Below are 22,592 nucleotides of genomic sequence, written 5' to 3' on the forward strand. Positions count from 1 at the left end.
ATGGTCCAAACTTCCAATATTCCGGAGATTAGGATGGTCATTACTGAGAAGCAGACAAATGGCTGGCAATATGTTGCTCCAACAAGTGTGGAAGTTGCTGCAATCATGCCTGGTCAGGGTGAAGAGAGCAACATTGGCCATCGTGATATTGTGTTGAATCTTTTGGGTGGTGGTCTAAAACGAATCTCAAATTGCCATAGGTCATACATGCCTCTATTATATGTGTTGTTATTTCCAAATGGTGAAGAAGGTTGGAATCCTTACATACCCCAAGTGAATAGAGCGGAAGTAAGCAGAGAGCGAGTAAATGGAACTACAAAGTATATTTCTACAATGGATTTCTACAAGTATACATTGCAAATTAGAGATGACATGACACAATGTCTTTTACGTGGTGGTAGGCTACTACAACAATATATTGTTGATGCATATAGTTGTATGGAGGAGTTGAGGCTTTTGTGGGTTCGTAATCATCAAAGTGAACTTCGCAGTGAGGTGTATCAAGGCTTGACAGATATGGTTGGAGCAAGAGATGGAACAAGGGATGATAGAGAACTGTTTTTGGGTGCTAATGTTGGAAGAAGGGTTGTATTGCCTTCTTCGTATGTTGGTGGCCCTCGCTATATGCACCAGCTGTACAAGGATGCCATGGCAATTGTACGCAAGAGAGGAAAACCTGATCTCTTCATTACATTCACATGCAATCCTGGATGGAAGGAGATACAGGATGCATTACTGCCTGGACAAACATCCAATGATCGTCCTGATCTTACTGCCCGTGTTTTCTACCATAAGTTCAAGGATTTGATGGGCTTGCTGATTAAGAGAGCTATTTTTAGTAAGGTCATTGGACACATTTCTATGATTGAGTTCCAAAAGAGAGGCCTTCCTCATGCTCACATTCTATTGATACTTGAATCTGAGCATAAGCCAACAGAGACGTTGCATTATGATAAGATTGTGTGTGCGGAGCTTCCTGATAAAGTAATGTTTCCACATTTGTATGATGTTATCAGTTGGTGTAATGTGCATGGCCCGTGTGGAAACTTGAATAAGAATGCTCCATGTATGAAAGATGGGAAGTGCAGGTTTAAATATCCTCTAAGCTTCAGTGCATCAACTACTGTGGCTAGGGATGGATACCCAACGTACATGAGGAGGGATGATGGAAATTACGTTGTTCATAATAAAGTGCAAATGAGTAATAAATGGATTGTTCCATACAATCCATTTTTGACAATAAGGTACAATGCACATATCAATGTGGAGGTTTGCTCCACTATATCCGCTATGAAATATCTCTACAAGTATGTGTATAAGGGACATGACAGGGCCACTGTTGTAACTTCTAAATGAAGTTACAAACTATCTTAATGATCGATATGTATCAGCATCTGAGGCTATCTGGCGTATGATTGGGTTTCACATGCATCAAGAGAAACCTGACATACAACGGCTCCAAGTTCATTTGCCTCATCAAAATCAAGTCATCTTTAGCGACAGAGCGACTGTACAGAGTGTGGTGGAGGGAGATGTCAGCAAAGAGACAACACTCACTGAGTGGTTTGTTGCAAATCAACAATATCCAGAGGCCAACGATTTGTTGTACAGAGACTTCCCAACAAAGTGGGTTTGGAAGCCAGCAAGTAGAACATGGACTCAAAGACAGATTGGTGACATGATTGGAAGAATGTACCACATTGTTCCCAATGCTGGAGATTTGTACTATTTGCGTATGTTACTCAACATGTGCAAAGGATGTAAGTCTTTTGAGGATATTAGAACCTTCAATGGACGAGTATATGACACATTTAAAGAAACATGTAATGCACGAGGATTACTGCAAGTCGATGATGAATGGTTTCTTTGTTTGGAAGAAGCTTCTTTTCAGCAAACAGGGCAACAATTGCGCCTACTGTTTGTAGTCATTTTGGTTTTTTGTGAACCAATACATCCTGGTGCATTGTGGAATCGCTTCTGTAAGGAGATTTTTGAGGACCATGTATATCATATGAGGGTTCGCACAAATGATGCGAATATCTGTGAACACATGGCACAGAACCAAGCTTTCTCAAACTTAGAGACAATGCTTCAACACTATGGAAAGAGGCTCTCGGATTATTCTGGAATGCCCCAGGTGGATCACACCTTGCAAATTATGAGTGAGCATGGAGTGCTTGCTGAAGAGTTCATGTATAACAGAGAGGAACAAAGAGTATTGTCTGCTCGAATGGAATCATCTTTCAATGTTGGGCAAAGGGAAGCTTACAATCGGGTTTTACAAGCAGCTTGCATGAGCAGAGGGACTGTTTTTTTCTTGGATGGGCCAGGTGGAACGGGAAAGACTTATCTCTACAATGCTTTGCTCTCTCGGATACGCGGAGAGTCCAAAGTTGCTTTGGCATGTGCATCATCCGGGATTGCAGCACAGCTTCTCAACAACGGAAGGACTGCACACTCTAGCTTCAAGATCCCTTTTGATATAACTTCTGAGTCCACATGTAACATCAAAGTAAACAGCCAGCTTGTTGAGCTGTTGCGAATGAGTTCACTGATCATATGGGATGAAGCCCCCATGGCTCATAGACACGCTTTTGAGGCTCTTGATAAGACACTAAAAGATGTCATGAAAAATGACATGTTGTTTGGTGGAAAGGTTCTCCTCCTTGGTGGTGATTTTAGACAGATATTACCTGTTGTGCGCAAAGGGGGAAGAGAAGACATTGTTAATGCATCTTTGTGCCACTCATGCATTTGGCAACGTACAGAAATCATGCATCTAACACAGAATATGCGAGTGGTCAATTGTTTAAGTAATGTTATTGAAAGAGAGTTTGTGCAATGGACACTTGATATTGGTAATGGCGATGTTTGTGATGGGGACATACTTGATAATGTGGCCCTACCGGCTTGCATGATGCTACCACAAAATAATTTGCAAGCATTGGTTGCTTGCATATATAGAGACCTTGAAACACAGACTTGCCATGCATCTTTTTTCAAGGATAGAGCAATTTTGGCTCCACGGAACAAGGAGGTGGATACTATAAACAATTTGGGCTTGCAGCAATTTCCTGGTACTTATAAGGAATATGTCAGTGCGGACTTAGTGTGTGAATCAAATTGTGATAGCATTTTATTCACAAGTGAGTTTGTAAATAGTTTAGATCTTGGGGGAAGCTTTCCACCGCATGTTTTACAATTGAAACAGAATGCTCCAGTTATGTTGCTTTGCAATTTGGATCCAAGAAGTGGTCTTTGTAATGGGACATGCTTGATTTGTAAGCAATTCCACAGCAAAGTGATTGAAGCAGAAATCATTACAGGGTCACATGCAGGAAATGCAGTGTTCATTCCAAGGATTGATTTTCTCATGGGATCTAGAGAAGGTCTCCCTTTTGATCTGAGACGCCGCCAATTTCCTCTACGTTGTGCTTTTGGGATGACAATCAACAAGGCGCAAGGCCAAACATTGGGAGTTCTTGGATTGTATCTCCCAACACCTGTTTTCATCCATGGTCAACTATATGTGGCAATGTCTCGCGTGAGATCCTCTTCTGCCATCAAGGTTGTGGTTGGTGATAGTCACTTAACAAGCATTAGTAGACATGGAGATCAAAGAACATACACTTCTAACATTGTCTACAAAGAGGTGTTGCAATTGACCTGCCCCCTGCCACCCCCTTGCCATGGGGTTTAACGTGGCTGGATATGTTTCATCCAATAAAAAAGCACGGTGACTCTCGCAACTATTTCTTTGTCATTTACAAGCTTAGTATCTTCTTATGAAACATGGTGTAGCCTCAAGCAAGGTATATTCGCTGGAACAATTGACTAAGATTTATTAGTGTTGAGAGATTTATGCTTCATGTGCTTTTTCATGAATTTCTAATCCTTTATGTATATGTATATGTATGAATGAAGATGGATCCTAACGCCTCTGTGACTTACACACTAGGGAGACGACCTCGACACATCCGAGGTAAAATATTGTATATGTGTGTTTGTGACATTTCGATACTTTAAAGAATTTAAATCTCACAGTCAACGATTATGTATTAGATCCACCATTATGGAGGGGTCCAATCACAGCCATGCAGGTGATTCATCTACTCGAGGACTTGGATGTAGCAAGGTAACAATGTTGATGTTGATATAGTAAAGTAATAGCTTTTGTGTATCAAAATAAATGTCTATACTAATAGCTTTTTGTTTGGCTATAGATCACAGTATTACCCAGAATTTTTGATGGTGGGTATATATCATGCTTCATATGATCCGAGCTTACTGTGCTACATTCAAGTTGCTATTCAGAGAGGATTCAGAGCACGTGTCACCATTGCAGAGTTAGGCAGAACCCGTCCAATTAATGCTATGTTTGCTCAGAATCTTAGTCTCGGTGCTTGGTTCCTACGTGTTTTTGTGTTAGGATCTCTTCCTCCAGTGATTGGTAGATGTGTTTTACATCGTGGGCCATGGGTGGTTCGATACCGCAGCAGGGCATGTTGTAGACCACGCTTTTGAGCGTATAAATCTTAAGTCTCTACGCATGTTTTTTTTCTTGACATGGGAAATATCACTTACTATATATATGTTAGTGCAAATTTAGTTTGAAAATATGTTGTGATGACTTTTGTTTAGGTTGCTGCATAAAGGTTTTCATGTTTTCCATCTTATAAATTTCAAACACACACAGTACCACTCTCTCTCTCTCTCATCAAGCATGAGAGAGAGAGAGAGAGGAAAGGAGAGAGAGAGCTCTGTCTCTCTCTCTAGCTAGACAACAGAGAGAGAGAGAGAGAGAGAGTGTGTGTGAGAGAGGGAGAGAGAGACACACAGAGAGAGAGAGAGAGAGAGAGAGAGAGAGAGAGAGAGAGGAGAGAGAGAGAGAGAGAATCCACCCAGTATGTAGACAAAGGAACATGCTAAAAAAAAACCAAGGTTTAGTGTAATCCCACCTACAAAATTTGAGATTTACCTCTACATTTTCAATGTGAAAGAGTGCCCTATAGCCCTGATGACTCCGAGAGAGAGAGAGAGGGAGAGAGAGGGGCACCAGAAGAGGGCGGCTATACTAGATAGTCGGACAACACTACAGCTTAAGGATAAGAGGGGCCATGCCGCCGCCGAAGCTCTGCACTGTTTTTGATAGATGGGGAGAGACGGAATCTCTCCAAATGCAATCACGTACACTTTGTCCTTGAGGAGCTTCTTATCGGGGATGTTGTAACATTTAATGGCCTAGAATCTTATGTGTAGCGGAAATTAGCATGAACATAGTGGGCATTTCATTAGAATAGATTCCTAATGAGAATTTCAAGAGTGCTTGGGTGGAGAGAGCAACAAAAAGCATAACACCTAGTTAGATAGCATCGACAATACTTTCAAAAGAGAGAGCAATTAAGCTATTGACAACAGTTGAGGACCGGATTTGCATGGAGCCGGTCCCCCCTCCAAAAGGCTTTGTATTATGATTTCTCCCATCAAGAGAGACATTGTACAATACAATTCTTTGTGTTCCTTCAAGACTAGCTAGTGCAATGAAGATGGAAGCTTCATACACCAAGCAAAACACTTAATCAAACACAACTTGAATTATCCCCGTTCTCAGACCCAAGACCTCACACACCTTCGAAGATGGTGAGAGCTAGCAGGGTATGAGAGTAGATTGAGAGGAAAAAGAAGTATCTTACGAGAAAGATGTACATCTCCTCACATAATCACTCATATTAGCATAGCTTAGCTTAGTAATTAGCTTGGTAGAGAAGATGAGCATGCATTGAAGCTTGGCTCTTGGTTGGATTTGCATCCACATGCCAAGAGAGTGTTGATGTAGGCTTCTATCTCACAAGCTTGGAGTAGGTGATGAGCTCTCCATTAAAGCTTGGGAGGAGATAGAGTATTTTCCCTTCACACATGGTCAAGTGTGAGTGTGTGTGTGTGTCAATGCCAAGCAAAAATCAGCCCCCTCTCTCTCTTGGGCGAGCCCTAGCTGCTAAATAGGTCTGGCTTTTGCCTCATTGGACCTCCCCAGGTCAAGCCAATAGGAATTAAGTAGCATAAGTGATAGCCTTTAGAAATGTGTCCCCCTTTCCCCTTTTGTGAGAGCTTTAGGTAATTAAATAATTAAACTAAACTCTCATTGGACCCCTTTGCCTCCTGGCCAATAGGAATCAGGCAAGCCATGGGGCTCCTGAATGCTCATTGGACCCCTTGGGAGACTGCCCAATAGTCTTCTAGGAGACTTAATTCTTATTGGTTTCTTTTATTAAATGTTTTTAAATTAATTAAACTAGATTTACTCTAGCTTAATTCTCATTGGTCCACTTCAAGGGTCTTCCAATAGGAATTGGGCACACCTTGTGGGCATCTGGCCTAGGGAGCTGACATGTGTCCCTCATTCCCTTTGTGTAAAGGGAGCCTGTGTGTGTGTGTGTGTGTGGCTTTCTCTCTCATCCCCTAGCTTTGGGGCTCGCCCCCTCCCATGTAGGGATGTGCAAAGACTTTTAGGGCACACACAAAGCATCCAATTTTCCCTAGGGTTGACCTTTGGACTCAACCTTTGAATTTTGGAACCTTAGCATTTTGGAAGTCTTAATGGGCTGAACCTTAGGGTCTTTTTGGCCCATTGTTTCACATGGCTCTTTTGCAGATGGCCCCCCCTTTGGATCCCTATTTTCCCTCCTTTGGATCCCTACTGTGGCCGGTCTGCTAGCTTAACCAATATTCTAGCTTTTTCTCCCTTGGCACTTCCCCACATTAAATGATCAGTTTAATATGAGAAAATCATTTAGGAGAATTAGATATTGATTATTATGACATTACCTCTCTCTTGAAATCATAGTCGTCCTCGACTATGGTGTAGAGAAGATAAAGCATATGCATGAGTCCTTTTCTTAGCGGGTAGAGGATCCCTATGTTACCCTACGACATCATTCCATAATGGATGACTAGTCCATTTGGCGCTTGAGAGCCTGAGGCTGCCGCAAGCATGTCTGCACATTAGTCCTATCAGTTTTTCATAGTAGAGTGACAAGCTCTACTTGGTGTTTGGGAGACGTCGTCTCCGCAAACTTGATCTAAGCATGCATACTACTTCATTTTTGTGCACAAATAAAGAAAAAGAGAGTCTTATAAGACAAAAAATTTTGTTCATTTTTAACATTTTGTACATTTGCTTACTCTTGGGAAGCATTGTAAGCATTGACAAGGTTTAGGTTATCCTTTAATTGTATGCCTTGCATCCATCTAGCATCTTCAAAAGGATAATTCTTAAACTTAATAAGATATCGTCGGATAGTCTTACCGCCTCTTAATACCTTGTCTTCATGTCGGAGAATGGACTCGGGCTGCAGCACCTCCTCGTGGTCCTCGATCTCCGGTGGGTCTTCAATAGGGTGTTCTTGAGGTGGCTCTTCTTTGTAAGACTTTAAGAGGCTCACATGAAAAGCATTGTGTATGAGCCAATGATTGGGCAACTTAAGTTGATAGGCCATCTCATTGATTGGCCTAAGAATCTGGAAGGGACCATAGTACCTTTTTGCTAGTTTAGCATAGTACTTTTGGTGGCCCGTAGGATTCTTGCCCGACGTGTGCCTTAATCGAGCCTTGGGAAACTTTAACAAGACCCAATCGTTTTCTTTAAAGGCTTGGGCTCTTCTGTGCTTGTCAGCAGCAGCCTTTTGCCTTTGCTGTGAGATAGAGATAGCATCCTTAATCTTTTGGAAAGATTCTTGTAGGTCTCGGCTATACTCATCTGCAGCGAAGATCTTCCCATGTACCTTAAGTAGCAAGGGACTTTTTGATCTTCCCTCAATTACCTCGAAAGGTGCTTTTCCTGTGGAAGTATGTACAGTGTTATTGTAAGCATACTCTACTAAAGGTAAGTACTTCTCCCATTGGGATCTTTGATCTACTTCCGTTACATAGGCTTTTAGTAGATCGAGAATGGTTAGGTTAGCTATTTCACTTTGGCCATCAGTTTGTGGATGATAGGCCGAAGAGAAGTTTAGCCTTGTTCCTAAATTCTCAAAGAGACCCTTCCAGAAATTACTGGTCATTCTAGGATCTCTATCCGACACTATGGACATTGGCAAGCCATGGTACTTGAAAATTTGTGAAATGAAGAGGGTTGCCATTTGATGGGCTTTGATAGTCTTTTTGACAGGTATAAAATGAGCTTGTTTACTGAACCTGTCTACTATCGTCCATATTCCCGTATTCCCATGGATAGACTTAGGCAATCCAAAGATAAAATCCATGGATATGCTCTCCCAAGGTGAATTAGGGATTGGCAAGGGTTGAAGCAATCCAAGTTGCTTCCCTCTATCAAATTTTGTCTTTTGACATACCACACATTTGGAAACATACTCGTGTATGTTCACTTTCATGGTAGGCCAATAGAAATATGTTTCAATTCCCTTTAGGGTAGACTGAATCCCTCTATGCCCCGCATATGGGGGAGCATGAGATTCATACATTACTTTCTCACGTAGTGAGTTAGTAACGCATAGTCTATTGCCATAGAGAAGATAACCATCTTGTAAAGTAAATGGTTCTTCTTTCTTCCCTAATGCAAGGGCTGAAATCACATCTCTAAAATCGGGATCAATAGCATACTCATCTATCATTGAAGATAGATCATTGTGAGTTGCTATGGAAACCGCATTCACTCTCGGTCGTCTTGAGAGTGCATCGGCTACTTGATTATGCTTGCCAGCAATGTGAGCAATATGAAAATGAAATTGCGAAAGGAAATTTGCCCACCTCATTTGTTTGTCGGAAAGCTTGGTCTGCGTCATGAAGTACTTAAGACTTTGGTGATCCGTTCGCAGAATGAAAGGAGTCCCCAATAAATAGTGCTTCCATGAGTCTAAGGCATGTAGAACTGCAAGGAGTTCTTTTTCGTATATGCCTAGAGCTTGCTCAATAGGGTCGAGCCTTCGACTCTCATAGCCTATGGCGTGCCCTTCTTGGAGTAAACAGCCCCAAGGCAATCACCACAAGCATCACATTGGACCTCAAATGGTTTTGAGAGATCCGGTAGTGTAAGCACAGGTTGAGAGATAAGCTTTTCTTTAAGCTTTTCGAAAGCATTGTTCTCCTTAGCAGACCACGTATACCTAACATTTTTCTTTGTTAGGTCATGTAATGGTCCCGCAATTCGTGAGAACTTTTCTATGAAGCGTCTATAGTATGCACACATACCTATAAAGCTTCTTAGTTCATGAAGATTCCTTGGTTTAGGCCATCCTTTTATTACCTCTAACTTGGATGGATCCATTTGGATTCCATCTTGAGAGATAATGTGACCTAAATATTGAATCTCTTGCAAGAAAAATTCACTTTTCTTTCGATTAACATAAAGTTTATTCTCTCTTAAAACTTGAAATATTACCTGGAGGTGTTGCTTGTGTTCCTCCAATGAATTAGAGTAGATGATAATATCATCAAAGAACACTCCAGTGAAGGTTCGATGAGGCCTGAACAGCTTCTCCATCAAGCGGTTGAATGTGGCTGGTGCATTAGTCAAGCCAAAAGGCATGACAATGTATTCGTAAAGACCAAATGTAGTACGAAATGCGGTCTTTACAATGTCTTGATCAACTATCCTTATTTGATGATAGCCACTTTTTAGGTCAATCCTACTGAAGTAGGTCGATCCTTGTAGCTTATCAAATAGGTCTTCTACCCGTGGAACGGGAAACCTATTCTTGATAGTGATCCTATTTAGTGCTCTATAGTCGACACACATACGATATGTGCCGTCTTTCTTTTGCACTAATAGCACAGGTGAGCAAAATGGAGATGAGCTAGGCCTAACCATGCCCTTCTCAACTAACTCATGCACTTGCCGCATAATCTCCTCTTGTTGAGCTTGAGAAACTCTATAAGGAGGTTTGTTAGGCGGTGAACTTCCTGGAAGAAGTTCAATTGCATGGTCGTCATTACCTCGTTTAGGAGGTAGCTCACAAGGGATGTCGTCAATAAAAACATCTTGAAACCCCTTGAGAAAATTGGATAACTCTAATTCCTTTTGGTTGCTTTTATTTTCTTTTGTTAAAGCATTAGGTTCATTTTGAGAATCTTTAACAAAAATCATGTACACGGAAATAGAGCTCTTTATTGACTTGTTGAAAGCTGGTGTATGTACAATGGGGATGGTGTTACCCATCTCCTTAGCATCTATATACATGTCCTTTTCCCTGAACTTAAAGGAGATTCTCCTTTCAAGAAATTTAACATCGGCAGCCAGGCGGTCAAACCATGGTGCCCCTAGGATTACATCCTCATGCTTGAGAGGAGAGATAAAGAAGTCCTCTTTGTCCACATAGCCTTGGACATGAAGCCTCAATTTCCCGATTAAGGGAGTGACTGAAGCTTCTTGCCCCTTGAAGGCACTGTCTGCGGGTAGGATATCTCCCATCTCGTAGGATTGTATGCCTAGCTTGGTGGCTAACTCCATAGATATGAAATTGTGAGTAGAACCAGGGTCAAAGAGAATAAAAGAATCATGTTCTCTTACCTTTCCCCAAGCATGGCATAGAGGAGATCCTTTGTGGTGAGTTTGATGAATCTCCTCCTCTTGGATTTCAACCAAAGAAGCTCTAGGAGGATCTTGGCGGTTGTTCTTTTGGGGACAAGCGCGGTACGCATGCCCTTGTTCGCCGCACTTGAAACACCGGTTATCTTTACGATAACGCTCAAGCTCTTCAGGAGAGAGTTTATTCTTTCCTTTGTAAACTCCCTTCTCTTTAGCTTTGTTGGAATTGCCCTTAGGAGACTTTTGGACATTGTCCTTCCCCTTAGGCTCATTGGAACCCTTGTTTTCCGGGGGCTTATTATTTCTTTTACCCCCCGTTTGGAAATTGATTCGCGAGGCCACCATAGTATGGTGTATTACCGCCGATATGGTACGTGGCCTTTGGGAGTTGACATACTCCGCCATTTCTTCGGTTAAGCCCGCACAAAATTGTTGCTTTTGCTCTCCAAAATCCAACTTTTTGAAGACAGTGGCTTTGAGTTGTAGGTCCCAAAACTTGTCTACATATTTGTGGATGGATTCATTGGGAGAGAGCTTTAAGCTTCGCCATTCGGTGAGTACTTTGTCTTTGGCATTGGTGGCCAAAAACTGCTTCATAATGGAAGCTCTTAAAGCCTTCCATGTTCGTGGAGCTTCACCGTTGGCTCGTAGGCTAGACCACCATTGTCTGGCGGACATTTGAAAGTGCATAGCTACATGGCGTAGCTTAGAGGACTCCGTGAAGCCCTCATCTCCAAACGCCGCATCGAATTGCTGGATAAAGGCCAAAACTTTGTCTGTAGCACCGAAGGTGCCATCATAGGTAAGGAAAGAGATGCTCTTCCCTCCCTCTTTGAATTTCTTCAGCTTGGACGACCTCTTCCATGCGGCATAGGATTTCCTATGGCCTCTTCTTTTTGATGGTTCAAAAGTTGCACCATCACTTTCTTCAGAAGGTGAAGAATTTGAAGAAGGTGGAGAAGAGGGTGACCTCTTTCTCGCCTTTTTCTTGTCTTGATCTTTGTCGTCTTCACCATAGCTTTCATAAGAGGAAGAGGATGAAGAAGATGGAGAAGAGGGTGTCCTCTTTCTCGCCTTTTTCTTCTCTTGCTTTTTATCATCCCTCTTTGAATTGTGGTGAGGAGAAGAATATGATGGTCTTCTCCGCTTTGGTGGTGATGGAGAGCGTTTAGCCCGCCGTCTTCGTGGAGCCATCTCCGCCGAGGTGGCGGAAGACTCGCTTCTTTCTCGTTCCTTCGGTGGAGGCTCTTGAGTTCTCCTTTGGGAAGGAGATGCATCATCAAGAAGTAAGTTCTTGAGCCCTTCATATGGATTCTCTTCTTCTTCCCGAATCGGAGAGAGACCTCTTTTGGTAGTCTCACAAGGAGGCTTCCTAGGTGTTCTCTCGTCATGGTGATGAGCTTGGAGAATCCCGTGAGCACGGAGCTGCCGTTGCACTTCACTTTGGAGAGATGGATTGCCCATGGCTTGTTGAAGCCTAGAAACAAGATAGTTAACAAGCATTGAAGCATCATTAGTAGCTTGCTCATGAGCAAAATCAAAGTTATCAACATTAATTTCACTCTCTTTACTATTGTCAGCCATTCTAACAACTTTTAGGTGTAAACTTTTTAGGTGTACTTTGGCACTTCAAGCCCTAGTTGCTACTCCTCTTTACCCCTTTAGAAAAAGCACTCAAGCTACTGTACCCGCGGCTCGAATACCATTAATTGCAAGGAATAGAAGAGAGGGTCTTTCCACACCAAGACAGCACCGGCTCCTGTCAAGCTTCTAATAGCTCAATAGTGGTTAAGCCATAGGCAAGCCCCGTAGGACTCCACTATTAAGACCATAGCTCTCGACGGTGATGCCCCGTTAACTGCACAAAGGCAGGCGCACTGCAAGGCTAAAAAATCCCTATTCTACTTACTCACAGGCAATTAATAATACCAACCATTTGTAGCTAGCTTGAGGACCTCCCTTCTTGAGCAAGAAAAGAGAAACCTTGAGCTCTGATACCAATGTAACATTTAATGGCCTAGAATCTTATGTGTAGCGGAAATTAGCATGAACATAGTGGGCATTTCATTAGAATAGATTCCTAATGAGAATTTCAAGAGTGCTTGGGTGGAGAGAGCAACAAAAAGCATAACACCTAGTTAGATAGCATCGACAATACTTTCAAAAGAGAGAGCAATTAAGCTATTGACAACAGTTGAGGACCGGATTTGCATGGAGCCGGTCCCCCCTCCAAAAGGCTTTGTATTATGATTTCTCCCATCAAGAGAGACATTGTACAATACAATTCTTTGTGTTCCTTCAAGACTAGCTAGTGCAATGAAGATGGAAGCTTCATACACCAAGCAAAACACTTAATCAAACACAACTTGAATTATCCCCGTTCTCAGACCCAAGACCTCACACACCTTCGAAGATGGTGAGAGCTAGCAGGGTATGAGAGTAGATTGAGAGGAAAAAGAAGTATCTTACGAGAAAGATGTACATCTCCTCACATAATCACTCATATTAGCATAGCTTAGCTTAGTAATTAGCTTGGTAGAGAAGATGAGCATGCATTGAAGCTTGGCTCTTGGTTGGATTTGCATCCACATGCCAAGAGAGTGTTGATGTAGGCTTCTATCTCACAAGCTTGGAGTAGGTGATGAGCTCTCCATTAAAGCTTGGGAGGAGATAGAGTATTTTCCCTTCACACATGGTCAAGTGTGAGTGTGTGTGTGTCAATGCCAAGCAAAAATCAGCCCCCTCTCTCTCTTGGGCGAGCCCTAGCTGCTAAATAGGTCTGGCTTTTGCCTCATTGGACCTCCCCAGGTCAAGCCAATAGGAATTAAGCAGCATAAGTGATAGCCTTTAGACATGTGTCCCCCTTTCCCCTTTTGTGAGAGCTTTAGGTAATTAAATAATTAAACTAAACTCTCATTGGACCCCTTTGCCTCCTGGCCAATAGGAATCAGGCAAGCCATGGGGCTCCTGAATGCTCATTGGACCCCTTGGGAGACTGCCCAATAGTCTTCTAGGAGACTTAATTCTTATTGGTTTCTTTTATTAAATGTTTTTAAATTAATTAAACTAGATTTACTCTAGCTTAATTCTCATTGGTCCACTTCAAGGGTCTTCCAATAGGAATTGGGCACACCTTGTGGACATCTGGCCTAGGGAGCTGACATGTGTCCCTCATTCCCTTTGTGTAAAGGGAGCCTGTGTGTGTGTGTGTGGCTTTCTCTCTCATCCCCTAGCTTTGGGGCTCGCCCCCTCCCATGTAGGGATGTGCAAAGACTTTTAGGGCACACACAAAGCATCCAATTTTCCCTAGGGTTGACCTTTGGACTCAACCTTTGAATTTTGGAACCTTAGCATTTTGGAAGTCTTAATGGGCTGAACCTTAGGGTCTTTTTGGCCCATTGTTTCACATGGCTCTTTTGCAGATGGCCCCCCCTTTGGATCCCTATTTTCCCTCCTTTGGATCCCTACTGTGGCCGGTCTGCTAGCTTAACCAATATTCTAGCTTTTTCTCCCTTGGCACTTCCCCACATTAAATGATCAGTTTAATATGAGAAAATCATTTAGGAGAATTAGATATTGATTATTATGACAGATGTCATCTCCTGGGATGCATTGATTGAGGGATATGCCCATGTTGGACAAGCCCAGGAAGCTCTGGGATGTTTTCGGCGAATGCGAAGCAAGGGTGTCTCTCTAGATGAAATCACATATGCTCTCAACTCGAAGGCAAGAGTCGGGGTTAGGAAGCTCTGCACTGTTTTCGATAATTGGGGAGAGAGGGCATCTCTCCAAATGCAATCACGTAGACTTGCACCTTGAAGGAATGTGGCATTACACAAGATGCTGATATAGGCAAAAGAATTTGCGATTATATAATTGTAAGTCAGGGGTCATTGAAAGAAAATGTCGTGCTTGGCACTACCTTGGTCAGAAGGGTGTCTCTCATATGCATTCACATAGCACCGCCGAAGGCGGCGCCGTTGCACTAGTTGAAGTTTAAAAAAATAAAAGGCTGACTTTTGCACCTTTCCACTAAAAGATGACCTTTCACCTTGGAAATCAAAATCATGCTGCCACATCATTCACATCAACCATCCTTTCTCTCCAATCTTCAATTTGTGAAGTAACAAAAAACGTTGCTTGCACAATGTTGAGGAAAAATCAATTTCACAAACATACAAAATTCCCTTTAAGTTATATTCAAAGGGGAAATTTTTTAAGTAATTGGCATTTTTCACAATATCACTCTATTTTCTTAAATTTTCTAAGCCCCTTCAATCGGCTTTTTTTATTTTCTAACCCGGTCAAGGCTAAGCTGAGGCACACTTTTCTCAAATATTGTTGCTCCACGTAAGATCTTTGCCTCATTCTTGCTAACTCGTGCTTAGGAAGGGAAAATGCACACGACCAATCACACATTTTCCGACCCTTGAGACTGGCAAGTTCTTGTGAGAGAGAGAGAGAGAGAGAGAGAGAAAATTGGCAAGCATGCATGTTGCACTGCCTGCATGGTTGCACCCTGTTTGTGTGTGTGTGTGTGTGTTTGTGTGTGTGTGTGTGTGTGTGTGTGTGTGTGTGTGTGTGTGTGAGAGAGAGAGAGAGAGAGAGAGAGAAAGTAAATTCACGCTTGCACCCCGTTGTGACATGCGTCAGTGTGTGTTTGTGCGTGTGTGAGTGAGAGAGAGAGAGAGCATGGCTTTATGGCGCCATGTGCATGTGCGTGCGTGTGTGTGCGTGCGTGTGAGAGAGAGAGAGAGAGAACACGAACAAACGCATCGGTCAATGAGTGTTTGTGTGTGTGTGTGTGTGTGTGAGAGAGAGAGAGAGAGAGAACACGAACAAACGCATCGGTCAATGAGTGTGTTTGTGTGTATGTGTGTGTGTGTGTGTGTGTGTGTGTGTGAGAGAGAGAGAGAGAGAGAGAGAGAGAGAGAATTGGTGAGGCCTATGTACCGCCATGACCCGTCAGTGAGTTTTAAATGTATATGAGGTGCCCTGTGTGCGTGTGTTTTTGAGAGAGAGAGAGAGAGAGAGAGAGAGAGAGAGAACGTGTCACAAATTTGGCAATGGTTGCTCGCTTTAAATAAGTGTGTGTGTGTGTGTGTGTGTGTGTGTGTGTGTGTGTGTGTGTGAGAGAGAGAGAGAGAGAGAGAGAGAGAGAGAGAGAGAGAGAGAGAGAGAATGTTTTTCTTCCTTCTGAGTGATTGTGTGTGTGTGTGTGTGTGTGTGTGTGTGTGTGTGTGTGTGTGAGAGAGAGAGAGAGAGAGAGAGAGAGAGAGAGAGAGAATATGAGGTTGGCTCCATAGTCACGATCATCGAAGGCATTGAATCAAATCCAAGGCGAGGGGCGGAGGAAAACAAATCTAAGGTCTATGTTGAAGACGAGCAAAATTGAGGTGGAGGGTGAGCAAACCCAAGGTGGCGTGTGTGAATCCAAAGCGGCATGAGAAAATCCAAGGTGGCAAATGCAGGAGGTAGAGAAAAATCTCCATTATATTAGAAGTTTTTTACACTGAATTCCTCCACTAAATTCCTCTAGGATTTGTGGTGTTCCTATTGTCAAGTTAGGATTTAGATGTGAATCTCAAAATTCGTAAGTGGAATTGTGCTAAACTTGGGTTTTTTTCTCACCTCTAATTAAAATTTATAGCTAAATCTCAAAATTAATAGGAAGGATTACACTAAACCTACGTTTTCTTGAGTATTCACAAACAATACACTGCTAAATCTCAAAATTTATAGGTGGAACTACACTTAACCTAAGTTTAAAAAAACTTACATATTAGAGAATTTGCGGTAACATACAATACAGTGCTAAATCTCAAAATTTATAGGTAGGATTACACCAAACCTAAGTTTAAAAACTAGCATATGAGAAAATTTGTGACAACATACAGTACAATGCTAACTCTCAAAATTTATAGGTAGGATCACACTAAACCTAAGTTTAAAAACCGATGTATGAGAAATTTGCGGCAACTCTACTATGTTTCAATGTTTTCCCCCTAAACTTTGTAGGTTTTCTCATCTTTGAAATTAGAATTTAAAGGTGAATTTCAAAATTTTGTATGTCGGAATATGCAAAACCTACGTTTTTTTCAAGCATTTAGATACCCACTCATATACAATGCTTCTACTTAGACACTTGGAAAACGTACATATGAGTAATTTTAGATGCAATCTACTTCTACTATCTATACTATATGCCCAACAAGGTCAAGAACCTAGACTGTTGTTAGCTGATGCGCGTAGTGCATTATTTCTCTAGATTTTATCACCTATGCTTGCCCCTTGAACGGGACATTATGCCAAAATTTGACATGGGAAAAAAATTTATAAGGAGATTGTTAGTTAAAGTCATTGCAATAAAAATTGTTTTTTCCACACTCCTTTCTTTTGGACTATAAAAATTTCCCTTTTCCGTCGGAGTGTTTGCTTTGCAATTTTGGTGATATAGAGGATATATTACAGACATATGTTGAATACCAGCAAAAAGGGAATGGCAAGTTGAAGGCTAAGTCTATTGTGTAAGCTTCATAGGGTCCGAATTGATAGCAAGCTTGAAAGAGTAGAGGGTTGCCATTAGGGAGGAACATGATACCTGTAAGGAGCCCAATTGCTAATGGTCCTACAAGAAGCCCAATTGATGATGGCTTACAGAGTCCATGTATGGGTGTTGATGAGGAATTTGGTACAGACAATACCATTGCAATAGGTGGAAGCAATCGTGGACATGGTTGTGGCCGCATACAGGTTGCTACAACAAAATAGAAAAGGTGCCCAATGCAAATCATGTGGTGTAGAGTAGACACTACGTCAAGACAAAATTGCAGTGTGATTATATTTGCATTGTCTGACCTAAACAAGTAAATGGAATCTGCAATAGTACATAGGCATGTGTATGCTATGCTTGAACTTTAAAGCAATTGGAGGTAGGTTTCTCTCCAAACACATGTACCTATGTTTGCATTTTGAAGGCATGTTGTATTATGCAAGGCAATGACTTCAATAAACAAATTCAATGATGTTGGCCAATAGGTGTTGGAAAATGTTGTCATGCTTTGCAATCCTCATGTATAACAAGTGTCATGTACTTTGCAAAGCACACTAAGTGTTGATGAACGTCCTGCTCTAAATGTCATTTCTTGGATTGTGCTTCTGTTTGAAAATGTTTCGGTTGTCATATCTTGGAATATGCTTACTTTTGAAGCACATCCAGTTTCTTGATGACCTTCTTGTTTGTATTTTCATCTATGCACGTGAAGTGTGGTGTACTTTTTGAAACCACAACAAATCGATGGGCTTCATGTCTTGATTGTTGTTCACCAACATGGGTAGGGCAAGGAGCTCTTAGATGTATTCAATGGGTGCTAAGTTAGGCCATATTGCCAACTGTGATCATGCATGTGACATCATCTAGGATATTGACGTGTCAAATAAATGTATGAGGAGATTGTTAGCTAGGGATTGCTAAATAAAGTTATCATGATCTGGTTGACATCTATATCACCCATGGTATTTTCACCATGGATTGAGTAAATAAGCTCTAGGTTGTTTTGATTTGATGCAAATAGAGGGACTCGCTTTTAAGGACGACATGTGCGCTTGCATGTTGATGGCATGTGGAATCATGTAAGACATTAACATGGACAAACAAATTCATGACACATACATACATACATACATACACACACACACACACACACACATATATATATATATATATATATATATATATATAGAGAGAGAGAGAGAGAGAGAGGAGGGGAGTGGGGCTGATAATTTTTGTCAATAGTGCCCCTAATCGTGCATCCAATGATTTTAAGGTTATTTTTTCTCTATCGTGTTGGTGCTACTATTATTTGTTAGATAGAGAAACTTATTGGGATATGGGACCAAGATTGTATACATACATAATGGAGCATTGATTGTATTTTTGGTAGTACATGGTGGCAACATAAAAAAAAGTTGGTAATTTTTCCACTTGCAGAGGATGATTGTGTCTCAAGAATAGAGGCCATGCTTTTCTTTAGCCGCAGCATCGTGGGGGGCACATACTACTGGCGATGCTTTAATACAAACACTTAAAGCTGGGAATATGCTCCCTCCCCTCACTTTATATCTACGCTAATCCATAGCCTTGCTCTCCAGCTCTGGCGCGGCAGCGGCGCCTCCATCATCCATGTCCTCTACGCCCTCTATGACCCACTACCCTCAATCTATATTCGCACTCCTCCCCCTACCCTTTCCATGACCAATCCCGCCATCCTCTCCTCCCTCTTCCTTTTGCATCCTGTAGACTTTCAGAGAGCGTCGGAGTTATCGAAGAAGGTTCCTTTACCTCTTCCCTTCTCCTCCTCCTCTTCCTCCACTCTTTTCCTCCGCCTTCTTCTCTAGCCCTGGAATTGGAGCTGATCTCTTGAGACAGCTAATTCCAGTGTTGAAGGATTTAAGCTACTTAGAGTAGGAAGAGTTCAGATAGCATACTAGACAGAAATCAGTGACTAAACTGAAATGAGAATCAGACAAAAAGACTGGAATAAAGTTCAGACTCAGATTCAGAAGACTGTTGAGAAGTCAGTATCACTGGAATGTATATATATCATGATTGAGATTACAGTGAATATGATTACAGAGTGAGAAAGTGTAGCCGATAATACTTCCACTGATGCTCAAGTGCAATTATAGCTCAAAGCGCTAATACAAGTGATAACAATTGCCAACCCGATATCAAAGTAATGGGCCCTATTTATATGCTTCAGGTTTACCGTAGTAATTACTAAGTAATTCACTGCCCATCTTCTAAGAACACGTTCCCACATGGTGACGCGCCAGCCGTCTACATCCTTCCCTTCTTTCTGGAATTTTGGCAAGATGCCAAAATTTCTGAAAAATCCATTGTCTGGTTCTGATGTTGAACTGAAAAATCCATCATCTGGTTCTGATGTTGAACTGAAAAATCCATCGTCTGGTTCTGATGTTGACAATCCATCTTCTGGTGGATTGTCAGAGTCTGACATTGAGAAGATGGTGAAGGATGCAGAGCTCTAGAAAGCTCACAGATTGCGAGAGGCAGCTGAAAAGGCCAAGGTGGAGCTGTCATCTTCCCCTGACTGCTGAGAAGAAAAGTCGCCCCTGTATTCTGAGATAGAACTACCCAGTATCCTTCCATTGGACCGTCTTCCTTTTGCCCTTGCTCTTTGATCGTGTTGGGGCCTGAGAAGTTCCAGCATCAGCATTCTCCTTCTGAATCAGTCGGTAAATGGCCTCCTGCTCAAGCTAATCCCACCGGTCTGTGGTCATCTCAACCTCATAAGGTGTGAGAGAATGATAGGTTTTGGTGTCAGGATCATAGAGTGTACGCCTGCCCTTGGTCAGTCTGGTTCTGGCCAATTTATGACAGTGCGAAGCAGTATGGATCCATCCTTGTGGCAGAGGCTGATTTGTTTTGACGCGGGCTTCGAACAGAATCTCAGCCATCTCCCTGTACTGCGGTGCTAGACCCGGATTTGCTGCAATGTCTTTCTCAGGTAGTTTGGAAGATTCGACTGTAAGCTGCAGTAACTGATTAGTAATCCTAGTCAATCCTCTGACCTGAATCTTCCACTGGCCCATACACAACTGAATCCTCTGTAGCTCTTCCTTTATTGTCTGGATGTCATTGATTTGAAGAACATCATTGAACAATGTCTGCCAAGTCTTCCATTCTACAGTTGATCGCTCATACCAATCCTGAAGCTCATCAGTTATTTTGAAATATGTGAGTCGATCAACTGGTTCTTGATGTTGAGGATACAATGCTGGAAAAAATCTTGGCAACTCAGTTTCTCTTGCTGGAACAACATACAAGAGAACTGGAGAATCAGGCACAAATTCCAGGAAATTCAAAACTGCTTGGTTCTCTTGTTGCATCATCTTCCTAGTAATTCTTACTAGCTGGAATAGGGTGCGGAGAGCAGTTGCCTGTGCTCCAACGGACATGCGAGTTTGAGGTCCTCTGCTAGTGGCTGTCTAGTCCTCCAGGATGGCTTTCACTCTCTGGTCCAAAACACCTCTGGCAGTTTGCATTTGAACCAGAACATCCTTAAGTTGGACCCTCATGTCCTTCATACACCGATAAGTTGGTTTGTTACCCAGCAGAAGTTCCAGTCTGCAGTAGACTGTCTTTGCCAGTGCGGGTTTACTACTTTCTCATCAGCATTGAATATCCATTCTGGAACTCGTTCCAACAGTTGAACTGTACTGGGATGCGCAGGTAGTCTACAAGCTTCCTTATCATGAAAAGCAGCAGATTTCCAATGTTCCACCATTTCCTTGGCTCCTACATATAGTCTTTGGAACCTTTCTAGATCAGTCCACAGAGTATCATCCTCCAGATATTGTCTGGTAATGGAGGCCTGTTGATGTCTCGGCTGCTTATTTAAGGTAATGAGTTGCAGTGAATGGTGATGATCCTTCACTGGTCCTTCATCCTGAGCCTTCATTTTCCCTTTAGCCTCTCTGCTGTGATAGGACTGATTAGTTGGCTCATCTCCAGTGTTACTGGGCTGCTTTTCTTCAATCTGCTGATGACCCGACTGTTGTTCTGTTTCCTGTCTTTCCTGTTGTTCCTCAGCCTGATCTGGTTGGTCTGGCTGTGACTGGCCTCCTTCATCTGGCCCTGTCCCATCAGTACCTGGTCCTAGAGGTGGAGATGGTGGTGGGGCATCATCATCATCCTGTGTATGCCCGGCTTCTTGATCATCCTCCTCCTTATCAGCTTCATCTTCTTCTTCTTCTTCTTCATCCTCCTCTGGGGATGTTTGCTGCTCAATATAATCCATGATGGCTTGGTTCATCAGAGCGTTGTTGAATTCACTCACCTTGTCCTACAAATCACTTTACAGACTTTCCATCACGGATTTTAAATTTTCTAAATCAAAAACAGCATTGCCTGCGGGGTTCAAAATTTCAAACAAGCTATTGTAGATGTATCTGTCCGTCAGCGAATGCTTCAGAGCTGTATGGTGTAATAGCAGCTTTCTAAATTTTGCCCGCTTCGTTCTGAGCCCCATTTCAGCTCGCTCGGTAGCTCTCAATGCTTCATTCCTTTGACTCTTTATGATCATAATTTCAGACTCAGCTTTAGCTAACTTCTTGTTCAACAACTCCTGAGCTCTCTCTGACTGAGCTTGCAATACCCTGTGTTGTATGTTCTGCGCTTCCTGGGCTTTCTGGAGTGTGGCAATCTGATGTTGTGCTTCTGCCAATTCAGCTTTAAGCTTTTTAACTTCATCTTCTGATCCAGCAGCTTCCACCAATTGTCCCATACAGCTGAGAATGGTATTCCAAGAGGACTGTATCAGTACTGAACATCTGTCTTTGACCGTTGTTGGATCAAAATCAACTGGTTCATATATTGCCACAGGAGCCACATAAGGTAGAGATGCATAATCAGTTTTGGTGAGTGAGAGATGCCCTCTTAATTTCTGAGTTTGCATTTGCTGTAGCTTATCCTTTTTAACCAGTTGCAGAGGGTTTTGAGAAATGACAGGAACTATTTCAGACATAGTTGAGGACGTTGGACCTTTCCCTTTATCCATTTGATTCCTGCCTTTGTCTCCTAACTGGTATGGTACCTTCTCCTCAGTGACTGGCTTTGCCTGATCCTTCCCAGATCCAGTAGCAACTGTCTGTTTGACCACTATCTGATTAGGTACCGTTGTCTCAGTGCTCGCTGCCTTTACCTGGCTTTCGATGTGCTTCAAGAATTCACTGCTTTTGGTCAGTGTAATTCTTGGTTTCTTTGAACTACTAGCTTCCTCTGCAGTAGCTTTCCTTTTTAGGTCCTTGGAAGTTGTTTGAGTGTCCGTTTCCTCGTCATCTGAGGACAGTTCAATTCTCTTCGGTTCAAAAATGGGCTGCTCATTCCATGCCAGCTTCACCTGCTCATTAATATCTGCAGCAGTAGCCCAATACAGAAATTGCCAGACATACCATGCCTTGAAAACAGTTTGAGATTTCAACTTGGCAGTCTGTTGAAGTACATTATGCGAGAGTATTTGACACA

The 22,592-nt window shown here is 42.3% G+C and overlaps 1 protein-coding gene across 1 annotated transcript; it reads left to right on the top strand.

Annotated features, from left to right (window-relative positions):
- Positions 1-1,356, top strand: LOC147446285 (uncharacterized). The gene has a single exon (XM_086524687.1). It carries the CDS (start codon positions 1-3, stop codon positions 1,354-1,356), a length of 1,356 nt encoding a protein of 451 aa, XP_086380813.1.
- Positions 1,357-22,592: the final 21,236 nt, after the last annotated feature.

Source organism: Adiantum capillus-veneris, chromosome 12 (assembly GCF_014529385.1).
Source record: "Adiantum capillus-veneris isolate H3 chromosome 12, ASM1452938v2, whole genome shotgun sequence".
In the NCBI taxonomy this organism is placed as follows: Eukaryota; Viridiplantae; Streptophyta; class Polypodiopsida; order Polypodiales; family Pteridaceae; genus Adiantum; species Adiantum capillus-veneris.

Bases quoted from the DNA above. Each gene is read 5' to 3' on its own strand.
- LOC147446285 (XM_086524687.1), top strand. From the start codon at position 1: ATGGTCCAAACTTCCAATATTCCGGAGATTAGGATGGTCATTACTGAG.